This window comes from Echeneis naucrates, chromosome 20 (assembly GCF_900963305.1).
Source record: "Echeneis naucrates chromosome 20, fEcheNa1.1, whole genome shotgun sequence".
Classification (NCBI taxonomy): domain Eukaryota; kingdom Metazoa; phylum Chordata; class Actinopteri; order Carangiformes; family Echeneidae; genus Echeneis; species Echeneis naucrates.
In genome coordinates this window covers 15022410-15045355 of record NC_042530.1, presented here as the reverse complement: position 1 = coordinate 15045355, position 22946 = coordinate 15022410, and the positions used below count along the sequence as shown (strand labels likewise).

Genomic DNA, 22946 nt, shown 5'->3' with positions numbered 1-22946 from the left:
TCTGACTAGTTATAAAGAAGATGGCCATTATAGAGCAATAAAACCATCAAACACAGGAATAAATTAGGCAGAAAATGTAATGAAGCAGCCAGTTCTGTCATTAAAACAAGATCTGTTGACCTTATTATAACCAGAATCATAGCTAATGTATGACTATGAAAATTAACTGACTGTTGAATCAAAAGGAATTATTTAAATGAGAAATGGTTTTGCTATTGCTTCAGAGCCTAGTTAACTGACAGGTCTAAAAGAAATATCATGAGTTCTGCATCAAACTTCATTCTTTCACCCACCAACAGTTTCCTGGCATGGTGGAAAACAGCTAAGACGTTAACTCCTGTCTCCATCAGACTTCTGCTGAGTTTAGCATGTTAACTGGCCCTGTCCATGCTCATCACTCTCTGCTCACATAACAGCGCACCTTCAATTATAACCTTGAATCTCAGAAACACTACAATGGCTGAAGTGATCGTCAAGCAACAATCGATGCAGGACCAAAGGAAAAATTACTGATAACCCCTTTAACTTGTTGGATGTAGCTTAGCACTAAGAGAGAACTGAGAGAATGGCTAGTCTGTCTAAATGTAAATGTCATGTCTTTGACTTATGTGCAGGACTATTTCTTGGACAGGCACAGTGCAGCTTCCAACCTTTATGGTATGCAGACTTTCTGACTTGCACAACATTGATGTACTGTATTAATGATGGAGGTGGTATTGCTTCCTGACTGGAGGTGTAGCGAGATATCCACATAAACCTCCAACACACCTACCGAGTAAAGATGTGAAGACCAGAGTTCTGGGGGATCTGGGGAGCGGTGACTGCAGCCGCCCACAGCGGGCAGCCCTGCTAACCGAGCTCAGAAACGCTCTACCTCAAAACCACAACTGGCAAACAGAGTGGTGACATCAGCGTCTCTGCACCACATTTCAGTGCAGTGCATATGAGCTACATATGTACAGCGCAATGGAAAACAGACACGGCTGGGTTGTTGGGCGCAGTGCAGCACATGCTGTAGGTGCACTCTGTGAACACAAGGAGCAACAGAAGTGTTGACCTTCAGTGATACTGAGCAGATGCCAGTGAGTCACAGGCCAAATTAAATGATATGCTATTTCCAACCTACTGTAACACAGCAGTTACAATATCTCCTATTACTACCATTGTTCTTGTCAGGTACCTCTCACTTTCTCCTTGTCTCCTCAACATCAGCCCCAGCCTTTATTATCTAAATACTTTGTTCTGTTTGACAAACTGTGCACAAATGCCATAGGGAACTTAAACACTATTGCCAGTTTAACTTTATTGAGTCATAATGGATGTTTTTCTTCGTGTACTATGGGCCACAGGACATGCTAAGTCAACAACTGGAACAATGGCTAACTTTACCGGAAAAGAGATATTCATCGAGTAGGTAATTCGAAATTAAGCTCATTTTATGTAAACAAGACCATTATTGCTGCGAGGCTATTACCCAGGGAACACATTAACAGCTGTGATCAAGCAAAGTGGACTGCCAACATAGCCATTTTAAATAAATTAGGGGATGTATTTGAATGGACAGATACTAGGCAGTCTACTGAAAATATGTCCACTGTGGGAATGCTCAAGTCAGGGCCGGCAGAAGGCTACCAGCCTCCCTTAGTTTCAGGGGAATTTGGTTATATACAACATCTGTGTCAATATTATGGAGGTTTTAGGGTCTTCTGTTCTTTTAAAGAGATGGAAAAGGAGTACACCTCGCAGCTCTGAAGGCTTCCAGCCAAACAGACGTCAAGTAGATTTTGGCAAACCTTACAGTAGAACCAAAACAAAAAAGTGAACTTAGAGTTTGAACAACTGCTCTGAATAGATTTTTGTACTAACAAGGTTATACATGAAGAAATTAACTTCTTCTGATGCTGCAAAAAAGACCCCTTGGAGCATTTTTAACTTTATTTCGTACAGATTGCCATTATTTTTAGTGTTGGTGAATGTGGTGATTAATTTTCCAAGTCATATATTAATCATTCTATTCATAAAACATAAGAAAGCATTGAAAAAATGCCCATTGCAAATTTGTAGGACAACTAACTGGGGCTATGTCAGGCTTCCTGTAAACATGATGCTGAGAGTTGAGGCCAGGCAGTCCAGTTACTTGTTTCTCACAGTCTGAGATGTGCTTCTTCTTCTTTTTTTCTTTTTTTCTTTTTTTTTTTTGCAGACTTTCACTGAAGGGAGGTGACTGTGCCCTGCTCTGGAAATTGCTCCCATCTCCACAAAGGATCTCTGGAGCTCAGCCACAGTGACCATCAGATTTGTGGTCACCTTTCTCAAGGCCATTTCCCCCTGATTACTCAGTTCGGCTGGGTGACCATCTTTGGGAATGGTCCTGGCTATTGAGGCCAGTGGTTTCTATGGAACATTTAATGTAGAAGAATTATTTGTAGCCCGGTGACAGTTGTCTCTGAGCTCTGCATGCGGCTCCTTCAACCTCATAGTTTATACAGACAACTGTGTCTGTCTAAAGCATGTCCAATCAGTTGAATCTACCACATGTGAACTCCAATCAAGGTGTAGACAAAATCTCAAAGACGATTGGGAACAATGGGGCACCTCAGGTGTCAAAGCAAAGTGACTAAATGTGACATTACAGTTGTTAAGTCTTTTTTTTTTTTTTTTTTTACAAATGAAAAAAAAAAAAAGCATAGAAACTAAAACCCTGTTTCCATAGTGTATTTAGGTTTTTGGTTTTGTTGTTGTTGTTGTTGTGTGTGTGTGTGTGGTTTGATTTTTGCACAAGACTCTAATGTTGCATATACTTTCTGAATGCACTATAAATAGCCTAGAAGCAATTGTGGAGGTGATTGGCAGCTTACACTTTATTTGCAGGCAATCAACCTTTACAGGCTGACATTAGTGATTCTGATGTAAATGAATCGTGTCAGAGTAATTGAAGTATGCAATATGCCAATGATAAGAATTTTTAGATAGATAGATAGAGGGATGGATGTGACCTTATCGCTGAGCAGCATCCAGCTGTCTCAGCTAGAGGAGGGCTGGTCCGTGGTGTAGAGGGCTGTTCCCTCAGCAGATCCCAGCACAGTCTGTCCACAGCAGCGGACGGGATGACCGCCGGGCACCGGGCGGCAACTCAACAACGCACTTCACAGGTAAAAGTGTCCGCTAGTCGGGAGCTACGGACCGTGTTGGATTCCTGCGTTTTGTCGGGTTAGTGTTGGGGGTCGGACGGGGGGAGTTCTGTGTTTTTAAATCTGACGACGCACGCGGACGGCTGAGGACTCGAGCCGCCGCTGCGTGGAGCAGACGGAGCCTGAGAGTCGCATCTGCTCCGTCCGACGTCTCCGGCGGTCCGTCAAGGTGCAGCCGAGCCAAGCCAGCTGCCTCGGCGCTCCCCTGTCCGGCGGTCCCTGCCTCCTCTGGTCGGGACCCGCGGGTGAGGACACAGCTGTGGCACTTTGGGGACGCAGCAGTAGAAGGTGAAGCAGTGGGAGGAAAGGCGGTGTTTATTTATTCATTGATTTCCTTTTTATTTATTTTTTCTAACTTGAAGCGTGTGCGGCACAGACCGCCACTGTTCGCGGACGCGCTCCTCTCGGCTGAAGGTTACTGACTGCTGATGGAGCTAGCCCGGCTAGCTTTAGCCCAGTCGTGGCGCTCTCATTTGGGGGAGAGAGAGGCCAAACTCCGGCCAAATTACGCAGTTGTATATGTCCTGTCTGATGAGCAATGACTATCGCGGAGAGCACTCATTAAGGACTGAAACGAAATCCTGCGGTCATGGCTCATACTTGACTGTCACTCGGTGTTGCTCCAAACATTCATTACTTATATGCAATTTGAACTTGTGCAATTGCTTTGCTTTAATTTCTTCCATCCACAGTGCTGTTGCTGGCGACACGGAGTTACAAAACAGAGCTACCATTGAAATGCTGTCTTCATAGTGGCTCATTCATAAGCCGAATCGAGCACAGGTCTTAAACCGATGAGTGGAAGGTCTAAAGTCTCGTTAAAACAGGTATGCACACAGCCCTCGGTGTAGTTAAACCTTAAATGGGCAGATGTTTTACCACGGTTTCTTCCAACATCTGTGAGCCGCGCGCGTCGGGGCTAGGCTAGTATGCTAGGACAGCAACCTGCAGCAGAACCAGCGGGGGCCAGCGTCACGCCGAGCTGTCAATATTGCCACGGAGCAGCGGTTTCAGCGGCGGGGTCCGGTGGTGTGCGGCTCTCCGTAACGGTCAGGATGCTCGAGGGGCAACAAATGGCGAGTGGGAACGAGCCAAATGGTGTGTGCCAAGTTGAGGTCACTTTGTCACACCTGCAGCATGTTTGCGGGGTGATGGCTGCTGGCTGACCTCTCCCCTCCTCACGCAGCCTCCCGCACACACCGTATCTTTCGTTTACCTTGCATGGGTACCCTGTCTAACCAAGCCCCCCTGCTCTCAGTCTGCTCCAATTTGAGCTGCTTAGATTCACGTCTAAGCACTTCAAATGCTTTTAAGGTGCAGTTATATTTAATTGCTTACAACTCTAGATAAAACACTTGTCTTTGCTCTTTAACTGATATTATGTCACAGTGATTGCAACTGCTTAATGACTCATTTTAGGAGGTTCTGTTGATAAATTGTTACTGTTGCTTAGGGACCTCTAGAGGACAGATTGTCAAAGCCAAAATTTTACCTGATCTGTTCAAATTTAGGATGATGCTATTGCTTAATTATGACTGTTGTTGCAATGGAAAGCCACACTTAAACCACCATCATCTTAAGTGTGTGTGTATTGTGTGGTAAATCCCATTTCACCCCAACAGAGTTGATCAAACAGCTGTCATTAGGGCTGTTCTGTCATGCCATCAGGTTTGAGTATTTCAGGTTGTGTTGTTGATATTATTTATGTAAGTACTCTTAATATTGCCCAGGAGTGATCTGTTCCCACTGGCCAAGACCTTTCATAGCTCACTGAGCTTACATCAAAAGCTGTTAGTAAATGTCAGCAAAGAGACATTTTCTACTGTGTGCAAGATTTGTATATAACAGAAGCTGCCCAGTTGCCTGACTAGAACCAGCTAATATGCAGTTTCACTGATAAGGGTAAAATTTACTGGGGGTGGGGTGGTCAGTGTCTGTGTGTTATGTGGTAGGTCTTTCACACATCCTTGAGACTGGGATGGTGTGTGAAAACGGGGCCCTACTGGATGCTCTGAGAGGGCGGAGGGAGTGAAGTATGGTGGGACAGGGAGCATATTAAGGAGGGAAGCAGCTCATTAATTCCTTCCAGCAGCGGAGGAAAGGGTTGGTCAGCGAAACTGGAAGGGGCTTCCACTGCTATGAAATGAGTCATAGCAGGTTCAGTTTTCATGAGTGGTCCAAACAGCATGCGATACATGAGGGCTGGGATAGATTCCTGGTGTAGCAGGGAGTCTGGTTGTCCTAGGGCTATACTTTCCCTTTCCATACTCGTGTGTGTGTGTGAGAGAGAGTGCACTAGCTGTTTTAACATCTTTGATGGCAGACAGTTCTGTCCTCTCTGCCTGCCAGTGTTTAGCTTTATTTCTAGGCCAGGCACATCAGGAAAACGAGTTTCTTTTCTGCTGGGTAGCCGTAGCTGAAGCCCCTGTGAAAGTCATCTGATGTTTGCCCGGCTACAGGGATCCCCTCGGAGGTCCTGCCTGATGTCACATGTGATGTCAGAGCAGAGGTGACGCAGGCAGGAGGAAAGGAAGGAGGCTGGTGGATGAAGCCAGCTATAAACGTGTGAAAGCAACTGACATCTGCTAGGACGCCTTTTAGAGCAAGAATGCGGGGCAGTTAATCTGAGGCGTGAAGGGAAACGGGATGCACACACTTGGTATACATGTTATGTCCTAGCTGAACCCAAGCCAGTGGATATCCATATGTTTGGCAGATGGTTGAGCTGTCTGCTTTATGATTACTGTTTGTCAGTTTTATGCCAATGCAGTGATTAAGCCCTGTCCCTGATGTCCCTGACGAGTAATTTTCATGTGTTTACATAGCCGTTTTTCCACACCTCAGACACTTTGTGTGGAAGAGCCTTTGAATCCCACCAGTAATCTGCATCACATTCATCTGACAAGATAATTTTGCTTTTGCCTCATTCCTGTTAACTGTCTTTAAATATCACACTCTAAATGTGCTTAGCCTTTCTTCATGTGGCATAATGTCATGGGAAAATATGTTTATGTTGGCTTGTTTAGAACATTTCCTTCTATAATAACGAGCAAGATGCATACAGAGTCCACAGCTGATTAGCAGGAAGCCCAAGCGTGCTAACCCTTTGATCAGTGTGTTGCTGGCTGATAAACCATGCGACTGTCATCTCTAGAAAGCCCCAGACCTTGACAGACACTAATTACCATGAAGCCAGTTTGGCAGGCTCAGAAACAGCATGGCTTGGGAATAGTTCAGTGCAGGTGAACCCCACTGTGTAGCAGAACAGTGCTTTGGTGGATTAGTGTGCCTAATAACCTGCCCTTTATATATTTTTTTTGTGTGTTTGTTTTTGTTTTGTTTTTTTTGTTTCATTTTGTCTTTTTGCCTCTCATTTGAGATGATAATTTTCAAACACTGGCATCAGCTGTAGTGAATTGCAGCCAATGCTCAGCCCCATATCTCCCTGCACATAATGTATGAGTGCTGGATGAAGTCAGGTGGAGAAAATCTCATGACGTCAATTTGCTACATTTCAGCTAAACTGAGCTAAGCCTCCTTCACAAAGGGAAATGAGTCCATTGATGTAATTACCCTTGCATGGGCAGCGTCTTATTGGTTGCTGTGCAGCTTTTCCTTGTGCATTAATGAACTACTCGCTATCACGTTCTTGTGTCAGCCACTTGATATGAACATTTTTCTTTGGATTGAAACTGATACTGCATTAGAGTTGGCTGACAAATGTTTGGCTGGTCTACTTTATGACAGTGTGAGATGAACCAGAATCAGACCATAGTGTTGCAAACTGTGATGTGTTGGAATATAGTGGAATGAAAACAACACCCTCCTGCCTCCTCCCCCCGTCCCATCCTGCCTTTGATTTCACTGCCAGTGGAGTCTGACTGTAATAAGTTTTGGACTGAAGCAATGCAGCAGGAATAGCTTAACAGCCCACATGCTATTGTCTGTGAGCTGCCATTCACAAAAGCAAAATAACTGTTGCCATGGGATATGCTCAACAAAATAATGATAGTGGGTGTTGTTTTTTTTTTTTTTTTTTGTTCTCTTTGTTTTTTTTTTTTTTTTGTTTTGTTTTTTTGTTTTTTTGGCTAAACCTTTCCACATGAATTAATTGACTCATAATGTGCAAGCCCTTGCCTGTTGCTACTCTCTCCCTACCAGAAGGGTGTGGATACTGGGGAAAGCACATGGATTGCAACGTGGTGATAGGCTCTTTTCATAATAGGCAGTGAAATCTTTATGTTGCAAACAGATTTCCACTTGTTAGTTCACAACATTTGTTTTGCACTGTTGCAATAGGTTATAATTATAAACTGGTTGCATGGCTGCTCAGTCCAGTGAGATTTCCTGATGGATGGGCAGTGTCCAAGGGGCTGATAGCTCCCCACACGATATACCCACGCTTTATGTTGCTGAGTTACAGTCTACCTGATGTAGAGAACATTGTGCTTCCTGGAGGTCAGTGTGGGAAAAATATGGCCTGAGGTTGTTTGTCTGTTTATTACTCCGGCTGTGGCCAAAAAAAGGGTCTCCAGCTTCTTCCTCTAAGACAAGAGCTTGCTGAGAGCCTGAGTGGAAACTTTTGCGACATTGTCAACTCTCCTCCGTCCTTGCAACGACACACTTCCTCAGGAAGAGAGATGGCCCCTCCGCTGGACACAGTGATGTCACACAGATAAACAATCTGTGGACCATTGCTGTTTGTTGAATGTGATGGGCTGTCATACCTGAGAAACTCATGTGCGTGCAGTAGGCCCAACATATGCAGGCCAAAGAGCGGCCGAGTACACACCCACCTTGGTCAGTTGTTCCAGATCCAAGAAGACTGGGAACAATGTGTTGAGAGGTGCGGCTCTTGTGGAATATTTTAGGAAGCAGACCTATCGCTGTTTCAGTTCCAGGCACTGGTGTATGAGATTTCTTTTGTTGTGCTGCCTTTATGCTGAAGCCTGTTAAATCCAGAATTGTTTTTGTCTGTAACCTGTAGATGTGCTATTTTAACACATCTACGTATCCTCTTCAAAAGAACATGAATCATTTTAATGCCTTTGTTTTGACCAGAGTGCAGAATCTCTTTCTTTTTCTGCTTGTCATACTTTTATGGACTATTCTGACTGCTCTCTAGCTGTAAACTTTATTTATATAGTCTGATTTATTCAGCTAACCTTTACCATGTTAGGCTTGCAACCTGCAATATCTGGACTATTTGCAAACTAAAACTGCAGTTCTGTCCTGCCTGAGGCCTGATCTAGGTCTCTGTCCTGCATTGTCTGCCACCCATGCTGTCCCTCTGTTTCCTTCCTCCCCAGCATGTCCTCATCTCAGTTAGGCCATGAATAAGGAACTGACACAAAACTGTCAACCTGCAAATCATCATGCCCTTGCAGCCCGCCACAAGTGTAGCTACCAGTAAGGGCACCCCCCTTGCCCCCCCTTTGCCCCCACATAGCTAAAAAATGGTTGTATCTGTTTTTAATAAACAAACGACAGCCTTGACAAAAGTTCAGTTGACCTCAAAAGTGACACTCTTCCATCTCTCTACATAGTAAAATAAATGACGACAGTACAGTAGTAGTGTACATAGGCTGATTAGAGAAAATGTGGGGGTTGGTGTGCGGGTTGTCTTTAGGGAAATGAAAGCACTCATGTGGTTCTATTTATTTTCAGTTTACGTTCCAGCATATGTTATCCATAAAGTTTATCATTAATTTCTCTCTTTGAGCGAGCCGTGTCATAAAAAATACACCGGATCTGCACTTTTTGATTTTGTAGTTGCCAAATTCAAGCGCCTTTAACACCAGTCTTTTTCACACAAGAAGGCATTGTATCGAAACACAATGTTGTTGTGTTTTGGGGGCATGAAAGCTGACCATTGTTCCATACCGTTGCTTGAATCTGAGGTTTTATTTGATATAAAATGGGTAATTCCATTGCGTAACAGCATTAGCAGTATTTAAATGGGGCTTGTCATGGGAAGGAGGGAGTAAGGGAGGGAATAGGTTTTAGTGTGTGTTGGGGTGGGGGGTCATTTTACAGGAGGAAAAGCCTTACTTTTACTGATGATGGAGATAATCCTCATTTAGTGATGACACCAAGAGCAATTGCCTCAGAATAAGGATTTAGCTAGATCAGATGACATATGGTTGAGTTAAGGCAAATTATTATGCAAATATCATGACAAAAGTGAATTCTCAAAATAATAAACATAGCTCTTTACCTAAGGCTCACTTAATTAAGCAATTTCCTGGTTGCAGGGATAGGCTTAGATTGCAGCAAGAAAATAGTAGATACCAATTTGACTCTGATCTCAAAGCTGATATGGGCTCATTTGTAGGGATACCTGCTGGTTGTTCTTAGTTTAAACATTCTGTATCATATAAAGAGACGTTTCCATGTTATTTTAATTATGAAGCGTTCACGTTCAATATTTATGCTGTTAAAGTATGAAAGGTCTCAGTCCAAAAAGAAATGCTCTCAGCCTGTATTCAAACTGAGCCTTAAAATGAGCCATCGGAAATCCTGCAACTTTGTGACGTCACAACAAAGCAGTTACCACTCAAAGCCACACCCTCAAGCCCAGACCCCTTTGGACCCACAATCCCATCGAGCCATACCGGGTTTGGTTTTACATGAACTCTGCTGTATTTTTTATGAACTCACTCAGAAAACAGTCAGCCAATTGGAGGAGAGGCTGAGGATGTGGAAAACTACAATGAGAGGGTTTTTGGTTTGGACTGAATTTTTACCATCGATATCAAAACTTCATGTAAAACACTGAAAAAAGTGTCAATTATGGGACTTTTACAGTCTTGAAGAAAACTCACATCAATCAAGTGAGTTTAAGTGAATGGTCTGAAATGACAAATGGCTTCAAATGTTATAATTCCATATTGCTGCTCTTTACAGTATTTCAGTGACTGAACATGGTCACTGGCCTGTCATCTAATGTAAGTTCAGTTTAAGTTCATGAAATAACAATCAATGAAAAATTGTGTCCACAAACTTGGGAAGTTTTTTTTTTCCTTTTCTTTTCTTTTGTAATGACACTGTTCACAAGAAGTTCCCAACCAAACCCCAGAGCTAGCCCCTATTTGAGGAGATTTGTCAAAACACAAATTGGAAAGAGTTAAATTTAACAAAAACGTCAACTGGGAAAACACCAAGAGTTAATCCTCCAAAACTAACAGGTTTAAGGTTTTAAATGAAAAAGATAATCGTATTAGAGAGCCAGACATACAAAGCAAGCGGCATTTCACGGTCTTGGATCCTGTTAATCACCTAGTAGGCTATCCAAGGGCTCAGGTACCAGGAGGAGGGAAATCAAGGAGCAGGGGGTAAGAGACAGCGGTAGTGGTGTGGCCCACTGAGTCAGGATTCCTTTTATAGATGTGTTTTTCACCTATCATGGCTAAACAAATGCTAAGGAGCAAAAGAAATGCTTATCTGTTTGCAACTGAATATATCCTGGCGAGATTGTTTTGGCCGTTTGCTCTCCAGAGACGAAGACAAGCATTTTGACTCTGCCATTAAACAATCATCCTGTGATTGGCTTTTAAACACTTTCAACAGCACTCGATTCTGGCCACAAGTCTGGAGCTGCTGCTCCTGGATGCCTTTTCTTATTAAGGCCAGCCAGATTGCTGGCAGTCTGTTTCAGAGGCAAGTATTGAATGAGTGGGTTGCAGCAGCATCTGTCCTGTTGAGAAGGCAGTGAGCATGACTTCATAAAGGTCATTACATCATGTGCAGATGCATCCTGGGTGTCACCAATTGTTGATACTGCTTATAGTCATCTTAGGGGGCAGGGAGGAAATGTTATCATGTTATTTAACCTATACAGTCTCTGCGGATCATCATCAGTTAACAACAAATTTTAAGCTTATGTCCCTTCCCTGGGTTTTTAGATATAAGGACAACAACCTAATGATTAATATATTGTCTGAATGCTTTTCTATCATGATTTCTATGATTGACAAGTTGTTTCAGGAAACACAGCATAGAAGTGTTTGAGCATGGTAAATCTGTGTGACTAATCCAACCTGGGGATTTATTTAGGACGTGTGGTTGAAAAAATGCCTCCATCCTTTGAGACTTGAACTATAAAATACTTTAGAGATGAAGAAGAAACTTTAAGAGGGAGGAAGCAGAGGTGAACGGAGAGGAAAACAATCCCCAGTTGCCTCACTGACACAACACATGAGCAGCAGTCGGCTGCTAAAAGCTATCTTACAGCTACTGCATGGAACTGTAAACAGTGGCGTTTTGTGCTTTCACTGCAGCACCATCAGCCCTCTGAAAGACCTGTCGCTACTGATGAGGATGTTATCTTGGTGTTTGTTCACTCTCTGGTCCGACTCAGTTCTGGACAGGTTTTGGTGCTGGTGATGCCTGAGTGACATGGAAAGAGGGTTGTTGCTAGGAGGATTGGAGAAGAGGAAAGGGCGGGAATGGCTGGCAGGCGGGAAGGTGGGTAATCTTGGTTTTGTGGTAGCGGCTCAGAATTTGAGTTTGGGCATTTTTATTTTTATTTTTTTCATGTTTGTTTCATCCTCTCAACTGTCCACGTGGGTTGGGACCTCCAAAAAAAATAGGAAATGGTAGCAGGGATAATGGGTTTAACCCCGCCGCCTCTCCCTTTTTTTTCCTCTGTCTCTCTTCTCTCTTCATGTCATTCCCCCTCTGTCTGTTTTTCCCAGTGATGGCCTCAGCTGCGCAGCTGTGCTGGTGATCTGCAGCTGCACATAGGAAAGAAGCAGAGACGCCTTGACAACAACCTACCTTCCTTTCTCAAAAGAAAAAAAAGACGAAAATAATATAATCACACCAGCATAAACAAATGCGACCATGTACAGCGTGGAGGACCTCCTCATCTCCCATGGATACAAGCTGCCCAAGCATGCCACCCCCTCCTCCACCCCAACCCCAGCCCCCGTATCCTCATCCCACCAGGCTCCCTCATCCTCACCGCCATCCTACAGCAAACACCATGAAATCCTGGAGAACAGGCCCGGCCCAAAGACAGTGAATGGCTATGAAATAGGGTCTGGGGCACCTTACAGGAACAGAGGTGGAACCAGGCAGCCCCAAGCTCATGGCACTGGCTGTACCAACAACAATAATGAACCCAGGGACAAGAGCCAGCCCAGGCGGGAGGGTGAGAGGAGCCAAACTGACACGCACTCCTTGGGAGAGTCACTGACCTCAGACAGCGGGTAAGGCGCAGTCTGTTCTACTCCTTGAGCTTGATGATGTGTGCTCCTGTATGACGAAACCTTTTGTATGCCCTGTCCTAATTCTGGTTTGTCTTTACAGTTTATTGATTAATGGCACAGTCTTTCACTACTATGGGGCTTTGATGAAGCTTACATATGAAATTAAGTAACTCTTCATGGGTTTTCACACAGATTTTATATCAAATCATAAATGGAACAGCCTAACAATGTCTCTCAGTCCTTCTGGCTATCTCTCTCATGCTGCTGACTTTCCATTTATGTGTCACTTGTGTGCCATCTTTTTTCCTTTTCCCAATCAAGTGCCCTGCACTAGAGGAGGGATAATGTGTGCTGGAGTCTTAATCTGCCACATGGGATCTTGGAGTTGTCAAATCAAAACAGCTTTTGGGCAAACTAATGTGGCCAATCCAAGCATTACCAGTCTGACCTACACAGGTTATCAGATTTATCAGGGTAGGCCCTGCTACATTCTAACTCTAAACATAACAAATTTGCCCAGCTGCCTACCACAGTTTCACAGGAGCCACCTGCTTATATAGTGCATATCATCAATAATACAAGCTTCATGTAGGGTTTATTTAAATATGTATATGGAGGATACGCTATATTTAGCTTAGTGTGGAGTTATGCAATTTAAACCCTCTTGGAAGAACTGTTGGAATGTATGATATTTTTCAGAGATACAGCCTGGATGCAGTCAATCTGTCTCTTCCTGAAAACAGGATTGTTTAGCTTGCCTATTTGCACCAATTCTGGGGGTTAGTGTGCTGTAACTGAGACAAAGTCAATACAGCTGTTCCCATGTCCACACAATTAGGCAGGCTTGTCAGATTTTCTCCCTTTTTCCTTACATTGTGGTTGGCTGACTTTTTTCCCCTAATCCATTTGAGCCACCAGTCAGTGACAGAGCATCTGAAAATAGTCAAATGACCTTGAATAGTGTCAGCATTATTTTTTCTCTCCGTCTCATTTTGGTTTTATTCTTTGAGATGAGTAATCCTCATTTCCATGTCGCTGCTCTGCCAGTGCTATCAGAGCTTTCGATTGGGAATGTGGGAATTGCTAAGACATATGTTCTGCAATTTCACTCTGTTGTTTATTCATCCCTCTTTCTTCTCCTTATCCAAATCCGTTTTGCCTGGCAGCTTTAGTGTCGATAAGGAATAAGCCTAACTTGGCGCATCGATTAGGCAGCGCTACTTAGACCCAATTAAACTAATGATAGCAACTCATCCTACATGAGATGCCCTCAGAATTATCAAATTGCCATGGCAAGCACCCTGCTTCCCCCAGCAAACATCCCTGGCCAGTGATGATCACGGATGGAAATGTCAAGGACACTCAGTGGCCTCAGCCTGGAGGCCGTGTACACATGTGATTGCATCTTGTTTATGTTGTCATTCAGTCAGCCAGTCTCTACACAAATATTCTGAAATGATGCATGAAGCAAGACATTGCATCTTGTTGTAGACCATTAAATCTGCTATCAAACATGCTCACAAAGATACTGGATAGTAGAAGCTTTGGTGAGACGATTATTTTCTCACAGTCAAGGCTGAAGAACAGAAATCCTGTCGATGAAACATCCTCTAAAGACTTGATCTGCCTTGAAGGACATCTGGGACTTACAGCCACTGTGTGTCATTGTGTAGCATATTCATTATAACCCATAGAAAATTATAATAGACAGACACCGCAATGGCACTCAGTCATTTGTCTCCATCTAGTGGGAGAAGAATTCAGTTTTAATCTGCCCCAATTGTAAAGCAACAAGAAATGATTTACAATCAATCCTCTTTGTTTGCAGTTAATGGCCTTTAACAGCAAGTTATCGTTATTTGATATCTTACACAGTAAACCAGCTTTACTCATAGAGTGTGTGGTTTATCAGTCCAGGCCAGTCACTGTGTAAAGTAAGCATGCTTGCAAGATTGTTGGATGCAGCTCTTTAAATTCAATTTGTTCACTTAGGTTCTGCGATGGCACCAGAGGTCCACAGATGCAGTCAAAGGACGTGTCCTACTGGAGGAGAAGGGGCCAGGACTTCACTGTGTTGCTAGATTATGCTGATTTAAGAGAGTCCCAAGGAGGACAAGGGGGTTATGGAAGGCCAGAAGGGCCTCAGCAAGCAAGAGGCCAGGAGGTGTCGGCAGAGGAGCGTCAGAGGGCAGCGCAGGAGAGGCAACGTTGGGCAGCCCAGGCTCAGGCCCAGGCTCAGGCCCAGATCCAGGCACAGGTCCAGGCACAGGCCCAGGCACAGGCTCAGGCCCGCTCTAGAGAGAGGGAGGCTGCTCTTCATCAGTGGAAGATGGCAACTGAAAGAAAATGCCAGAGCTTGGGCACAGATGAGTGGCGTCCAGCAGTGAACTTTGGTCGCCAGCTTTCACAGAGTGAGGGTGAGCGCTGGGCACAGGAACAGCAGCGGCTTCACGCTAGGACACCAGAAGGCATGGTTGTCCACCCCAGGACCAAAGCAAAATCCCAGTCCCTGCCCAGGATGTTGCCACCTGAGAACCTGCAGTATGTGGACATAGCCTCATCTGGTCAAGAACTGTACAGGCGGGTCAATGGCCACCCACTGTCACACCCCAATTTCTACAGGGCCCCTCGCTGGCCAGAGAATGGCAGGCCAGCTAGCGCTAACCAACTCTCAATGACACCAAAGCCCCGCTTCACCCGACCACCCAGACCTCCCTCCTATGAGATGCACCAGCAGATCAGGGGAAGCTGTGAGGTGTTGTCTGGGAGAGACTCAGCTATTCCCCAGGCCAGGGACAGAACGCCACTTCCCATATCAAGGACAAGTGACTCCCAACTGGACTATTATGCATCGGATTCTGGCCCTCCGGGATACATCCCTCCCCCTTCATATAAAAGAGCCCCTATTATGGCAGGGGGACGCAGGGGATATGGAGAAATTGCTGTTGACTACAGGTAAATTTGTCTTTTTTTGTTTTAAACTTTTGATTTAAAATAATATTACAAGCAGTGGCATATTGTTTCACCTTGTCTGTGTCCGTATGACATGATTGGCAACTTTTGCCTGTGGACAGATTCCATTGGTGAGATAGCATCACAAACGCACTACCGATGTATTGGAACATACCCCGCTTTGAACTTGAACCCATTTTGATGTCAACCACAAACTTGTAAATTTTCTGTGATGCATCTTACGAGGTTGTGAGAAAGTGGTCGTCCACAAATACCTGCCATACATCACAATTTTAATTTAATTTTAGCTGTGACAGATGCAAGACATTAATAACTGTATCAGACAGCCACTTACCAAATATTTCAGTACGTCAGTATATGATCATAGTTTTTAAAGTGTGACAAAATATAATCTTAGACTACCTACTTATTTTTGGACCAAGCCATACTGTAATTAATCTGTCTGAATAAGTTTTATGTTGTGCAGTAATATCAAGGTCATTCTCTGTTCTATTTTACGTAGCAACATTTGTTGATAGTTATCAATGTACCTGTACAGTGAAAGGAAGGAATTCACTGATAATACAATTAAGTATCACTTTACTTATTTTTGAACCTTCCACTGTTTTTGATTCTTTCTGTTCTTGCTGAAGTCATTGTTACTTTGATAAAGTGCCACAGTGTTGTTTTTCACCTTAAGGTACCGAGGGGATGTGTACCAGCAGATACAAGTGGCTCCAGATGGGTCTCACTGGTTCATAAGGCATCCAGCAGGTTCCTGGCCTGATCCCCAGAGAGAGAGGAGCTTGTCCTGCCAGAAGCAACTTTACCCTATGTATACTTCCCAAGATCATCCTGGTGGAGGGGTTCAGTATATCCCTTTTGACGACCCACGAATCCGTCACATTTCCTCAGCCCTGGGTGGTAACTCCCTGACGGACGCTGATAAGATACGGCACATTTGCAACGAGCTTCCCAGCGTCACCGTGTCGGAGCCTGCATCCGACGACAGTGCCTTTCTGCCCCCACCATTGGGGCCTTTCATTGGTGCCAAACTGGCCGATGATGTTAACAACCAGACGTCTTCTAGCGACTTTGACAATGACAATAAAAGGTGGCACAGCAATTTGCACAAAGAAACTGTCGATAACTTCCCAGCAACTGACCAAAACTGCAACAACAGATATCCCAAAAACCAACGTCCTCCTCCATCTCCCACTTCAAGCTTCCAGGCTCCATTAATGAGGTCTTCCTCTCGCCAGGGGCCCAGCTCAGACCAGGTCTTTGCAGAAACCATCACCCAGGTGAAAAAAATTGCCCCAGATATAGGATCAGATACCAACAGGAACACTAAGAGAAGAGTGAGTGAGACCATCTTCTGCCTTGTGTCTGTCCCAGTTCACACACCAACTAACATTAATAAGGACCTAGCAGCAGATCAGAACAACAATGAGACAATACCAAGCCTGACTGTCACTAACACAGAGACCTTTGCTGTTGGCCTCAAAGAGAGCACAAGTGTTCGAAGCAAGTCTGTCAATGAGATACCCATCAAACACCACTACTCTCACTATCACACCAGCAGCACATCCTCAATGAGGAATTACAAGAGGGCTCCTTTAAGGAAGGAGATAATAGATGCCTGGGCCCTCCAAGCCAGTGAAGACAAAGAGTTGTGCTATGCTGGGTCCTGGCCTGGAAACCAATACCGGAATCAGGAAACCCAGACCGGCTCACCTTTGACTGTGATAAAAAGCCCAGAACCCCAGAGTCCTCCTGGGGGACAAGAGCCTGTTCAGTCTTCCTCAGACACTACCACAGACAGTGGTCTGGGGACAGACAGCAGTTCTTCTTATGGCTATCCCATGGCAGGCCAGAAAAACCTTCATCGCTCCAGCAACAGCGCCTTCTCTCGTCTCAGCCTTAGCCCAACGCAGCCGTCCTCACTGCAGCTCTCACAGCAAGATCCCTCTTCTCTATCCAACGTCCATGACCATGAAAACCAGCAGCCGTCCTCTCCCAGGAAGAGCAACTCCAGTCCCCCTGATAGTGCTGAGCAAATAGTCTTTGGACAGTTTCTCCTAAAGCCAGTGAACCGACGACCATGTGATGCCATTGATGAACTCGAGAGCATTAATAAGGAGATGGAAGACACAATCAAGAAGAGACCCAGTGTAGATCAGTTTAAATCAGGAGCACATTTCACTGATGGTCCAGAACCAGGCAGGGAAGCCATCAGTCTTCCACCGATGCACATCGAGAGACCAACCAATATGAAAGTCAGGTCAAAGTCCTTGGCTTCTACCGCTGATCTAGACTCCCTGGACATGAGGAGTGCTTTCTCCAGGCCCCAGACAAACAACCTGCCACCAACAAATGAGCTGTCTGTACTCCCCAACACAAACCTAAGAGACAATTGCCTCGTGTCCCCACTATCCTCCTCCTCACACAATGGATCAAACCAACTTTACAGACAGGACATCCCAGTCCCCAAAGAGTCCTTGCTTAGAGATGTGGGGCTTACTGTATATACAGAGACTCCTGGTGGTCCAGGGGAGCCAATGCAGCGCTCTCTCTCAGTCCCTTCTCCACTCAATCATAAGGAGTTTACTGAGTCAGTGCAACTCTCATGGGAGAATAGGACCAAACTAATTCAAAATAGTGATAGCCCTGAGCACAATTCAAGTAAAGAGCTTCAAGCTGAGGTGGACACTCAGAGAAAAATTAAATCAGACAATGGGCCATTCAGGGGTCAGGTGAATTTAAGCATCTGTAGATCCAAGAGTGAAAGCAGCAGATCGCCTCAGGAAGACGCCTCATTACATATCACAAGGCTGAGCAAGGAAGTTTCCTTTGTGTTTGAGGATGATGGTGGAAATGAGAGATACTCTATCTCGGAGCCAATGACCTATAAGAAAGAGTCAACAATAGCAGATAGGCATCTTGAGAACTTACTGATTCAGGAGAAAGCTAATTCTTTACCTGCAGAGGACCTCAGCAACCTGTATGAGGTCAAATGTGCAAAAGGTATTCCTGAGAATGAATCCTTTGAACAGAGGGCAGCACGGATCCTGGGTATAGCTGTTCCAGTGGAGGCCTTGGGCGTGGCTGACAAACAATGTGAGGACAACCAAGATGAATCAGACAGCCCTATAGCTGAGAAAAGACACAGTCCTAGTGAAGAGACACAGCAGGTGATAGAAGAGTGTGAGCAAGTGAAAAAGGAGTCCTGTATTGTCCAGGGCACAAAGACACAGGAAGGGATGGATGGAGGATTAGACGTAGGCCAAGAAGAAGACAGACAAAAAGCACATTGGCACATTGGCTACCACAATGATGGTGAACACAACCAGGATACTGAGACCCACTCAGCAGTAGTACTGGACTTACCAGAGTTCCCACCCAGCAAGCTTCCCCTTTCTCTACCCATCACTCATGATGAGAAGCTAGCACTGAGCATGTGCAGTGGGGAGAGAAAGGGGCGAGCTGGGGCATGCAAACTGATCGAGTCCCTGCAAGATAAGCCAAACTCCTCCACTTTTTCATCCGCTACATCTCCAAGTAGATCCACCACAGAAAGAATGGCACGCCTCAAAGAGCTGGACTCAGTGTCAAGGATAAGACGCCTCAGTCTTAAAGGTTCTGATTCTGGAGGAGAAGCTTGTATTGTGGAGAGAAATGGAGACAGAGAAGAGAGTGAGGTTGAAGAAGAGTCAAAGGAGGACGTTGGGGAGAAGGAAGAAGGAGAAGATAAAAAACATGAGGAAGGAAGGAACAAGGAGGAAACTTCAGATGAAGATGAGAACGCACATGAAACACATGAGAAGCTGGGAGATTCTGAAGAGTATATACCTGAAGAAGAAGTGAAAAAAACCCTATGTGAGGAAGAGCAAAGACAAGAAAAGAAGACAGGAGGGATTAATGTTGAGATTGCCCTAAAAGGAGACAATGAAGCCAGTACAGGAGTGGATGTTGAAATAAAGACAGTAGAGCCAGAAGCAGTGGTAGAGCTGAAGATATTGAAGGATGACAAAGATAAGCCTTTGGAAGAGCAGGGAGATAGACAGCGTGCAGAAGAGGTCAGCGGAGCTGAATCAACACAAGACACTAAAGGAAAAAGGTTACCCAAACCAAAGCAGCGCACTAAGCTCCAGAAGCCTCCTCTGCTTCCTAAGCCCCGCAGTGTTCCTAAGAGAGAAATAACGCTGCCACTCGGTTTCAGCTCTGGGACCTGTGGCCCCTCAAACATGGAGGATGAGGAGGTACTCTCTGACTCAGGTGGGCCTCAAGGAATTACAATATAAGCTATCTGATGTGTTTATTTTGACTCTTTAGTGAGGCAGCGCTGTAAGTTATATATATATATAAGTTATCCAAATGCTTGATTCTAAGGTCACAAATTGATTAGCTTCTTGATCTTGTTTTGGCCCTTTTAGCACAGATGGATGCCATTTTTAGCCTAGCCTAGCTCAGTCTAGTCCAGTATCACTACTTTTATGCCATGATAACTAATTAAATTTTTGAAATGCTTAAATCCTTAAAGGGTTTTTCACCACTGAATAAAGCCACATGCCTGATGCTACAAATCCCCCTATAGTGATCTTTTTGGGGTATTTTTGTAGGAGATTAGCTGTAAGGACAAAAGGCACTGATCTTTGGAGGCATTGGGGACATGTTCTTGATCACTGACTGGAGTACAGCTGACTGTTTCCCCATTTACCTCATCTTTGTGCCCTGACTCCAGCGTCTAACTTACAGCACAGATAGATTGGAGTTGCTTGCCCTGTCTTGTGTTCCGAAAGGAAAAAAATAAGCACATTTGTACACACTTAAGTACAGGCAAGCAACTTCACCCAAGTGCTCTTACTTACTTGCGTCGTCTTAACTTTTCTTTGCCTTTCTTTTCTCACCAGACGCCTATGACCCCAGTCGGGTTGAGAGAGTGTAGCCCCTGACTCCACCTTCATCACTGTGGAAATCTGCCTTTCTCAAATTAAGAGCTTTTTCCAACAGCAAAGGCTTTCATGTCAACTCATGGCTTATTCAGCTGTGACCCCACTAATATTGTTACACATTAATTCTCACAGAACTGACTGTCCTGGTGCTGCAAGAACGTTTTGACAGCCAAATGAAAGCATGGGTAGTGCCAGTTCTCCAGGCCTTTTCAACCCTGTCGTCTTCATCCTCCCATTTTCTCCACCACTCAAAAAGAGTTTATTTGCTCAAGCAAGAGGACTTCCTTTTTTTGAAGTTGTCTCATTTGGCTTTTGGAAAAGTGCATGTTATCATTCCCAGCCTGCAATCCAGGCTACTTCACGAGCTTGGGCATTGAAATATGAATGTAAAAGTGCTTCTGTTCAGCAAACAAAAAGAAACGCAACAGAAAAAAACAAGAAGGCAACATTATTGCATTACAATCAGTATTAATCTACACCAAATGTAAATAGGACAGAGTTATAAGATTTTATTAAGAATATAAAAAAATCAACTAAAGACATTTAATTGCTGAAGAAATGTATATTTTCTTATCTATGTTAAGAAAAAAAAATAGATTTTTGGAAGTGTAGTCTTTGGGTGTATTACTAATAATGAATCCCCTGCTCTTTATTCTTATACTTGTGTGATAGAGAATGTACTCAGAAAGCTGGGATTGCAATGAAAAACACTGTGGTCCTTGAATAGTTTCACTCAAGAGCAATATAGTTGTTGTACATGGGCGTTTGTGTCATGATTTGAGAAGTAAGTCTCCATTTCAAGGAGCTGATCTCATTTAAACATTTGCTTTGAAGCTCTGCTTTTTTTGGTACAAGTGTTAGATTTGCGCTGCTGAGATGATTGGCTTTATGCTACCGGCGAGCACCTGATAATCTCCTCAAATACTCAGAGATTACATTTAGAGGGATTGACGTCGGCAGCCTTCCTCCACTCTGGTGCTGTCAGCCTCAGCATCGACAATCACAACGTGTATCCGAAACTGCTAATGTTAAATGTTATTTTTGTTAATCCTCATACTGTTAAAAAAAAGAAAATCTATATTTTGTGGCATTAACAGAAGTCTATATTTAACCGTGGAGTTTTCTTTGTTCATATCTTATTGTCTGGGTGATGGCAGAAGTGCTTTTTGCAAATGGAAATGATAGATGTAGCTATATTGTTCGCAGTGTGCCTTGTACACACTGTCTGTGGAAACTTTGTTTGTGTGTGACATATCCAGTATTGTCAGTTTACAAATCCTAATTTAAACTGGACATAATAATTCATTTTACTTAAACACACAAAAGACACATTTGGAGTTGTTTTGGCAATAATAATAAATATTAAGCCAAGGATGCTTAATGTGGACACTGTACAGAACATAGCTGTTGAAACACTAATCACTGTATCTGAACATGTTCACTAATTTAATGTTGACATATCAATGCTTTGTAACTTGTGGGCATAACTGGCAGTTGGTTTATACTCACTTCACTTATGGTGTAGCAATACAAGGAATTAAAAACATACCAAACCAAACTTTATGCTATGCATTGGACATCAACATTCACTGGGTTTAAGTACCAAAATTCAAAGCTAAAACTGCAACTTCTAGTTAGCTTCTTTGACCCTTTCACTCTCTGATCCAGCTGTATTTGATGTTGAACCTGTTGGTATTGGTTGTAGACGTGCTTGGAAGCAACTTTCGGCTCGAGTTTGCCAGCAGAAACTCAGTCTGAGGTTTTGTCTTTGTCCTGTTACCAACTCAATACTTGTACCTCTGTGTTCCAGGTAATGTGTTATCTGGTCATTCTCATAGGTCTTTTTGTACTGCAACTTCTTTGTAACATAATATAGACTATTGGTGCACATCTTGCTTTGATATTTTCTATTTTCATACAGAAGTATGTACAGCTTCTTTTGTAAGCACATTTTTTTCTCTTTTTTTGTGCATGAAATGCGTAAGACGTCACAGAAAGAAAGGGTATTTGCATATAATTGCATTTGGTACTATATAGCCTATCGAATAAACAAGTGTTATATTTCATATAATAATTTTATTTTCAAAAGTTAAGCTACATATTTAAACAGAACAAGGTATTTTTAGATTATTGTGAAAAGGGAACTGTTTTTGAAGGCACAATATTTGTCTATATTTGCCATGATCATTAAAATGGTCATGAATAGAGACAAGTGTGTGCTGTTGTACAGTGCTGCAGACTATTCATAAATAAAAGTCTTTGCATGAAACACAGGGCCTCTGATTTTGTTCCAGTAATTATTATAATACATTATGTCCATATTACCCCTCAGGATCACACGGGGGCTGACAAAGCTCTGTTGTAGGGCCAACATATAGAAACAGAGAGAGAAACAACCATCCACACTCAGGCCTGCAGGCAATTTAGAGCCACCATTTTAGAACTTTAAAGTGCATGTCTTCGGTACTGTACCCAGACGGAATCCACATTGGCACAGGAAGACCATGAAAACTCCACACAGATAGATCCCAGACGTAGCAGAGGGAGCTATATGCCAGGCTCTGCCATCACTCAGTGTGGAAGTAGGTAGTTATCAGTCAGAGTTGGTATGTTTTCAGTAGTGTTGTATTGCACAA

At 43.7% G+C, this 22946-nt stretch overlaps 1 protein-coding gene across 3 annotated transcripts; it reads left to right on the top strand.

The window, feature by feature from the left end:
• Positions 1-3065: 3065 nt before the first annotated feature.
• Positions 3066-22573, top strand: jcada (junctional cadherin 5 associated a). Of its 3 annotated transcripts, none has more exons than XM_029529385.1 (5): positions 3066-3152; positions 11888-12403; positions 14396-15358; positions 16056-19633; positions 20269-22573. In XM_029529385.1, exons 2-5 carry the CDS (start codon positions 12036-12038, stop codon positions 20301-20303), a joined length of 4944 nt encoding a protein of 1647 aa, XP_029385245.1. In that variant the 5' UTR covers positions 3066-3152; positions 11888-12035; the 3' UTR covers positions 20304-22573. The 3 variants fall into 3 exon arrangements, with proteins under 3 accessions (XP_029385245.1, XP_029385247.1, XP_029385246.1); XM_029529387.1 differs by lacking the exon at positions 3066-3152 and adding an exon at positions 3240-3479; XM_029529386.1 differs by lacking the exon at positions 3066-3152 and adding an exon at positions 11542-11657.
• Positions 22574-22946: the final 373 nt, after the last annotated feature.

Bases quoted from the DNA above. Each gene is read 5' to 3' on its own strand.
- jcada (XM_029529385.1), top strand. From the start codon at position 12,036: ATGTACAGCGTGGAGGACCTCCTCATCTCCCATGGATACAAGCTGCCC. The intron at 12,404-14,395 runs GTAAGGCGCAGT...TTGTTCACTTAG, and splicing joins TCACTGACCTCAGACAGCGG to GTTCTGCGATGGCACCAGAG. The intron at 15,359-16,055 runs GTAAATTTGTCT...TTTCACCTTAAG, and splicing joins GAAATTGCTGTTGACTACAG to GTACCGAGGGGATGTGTACC.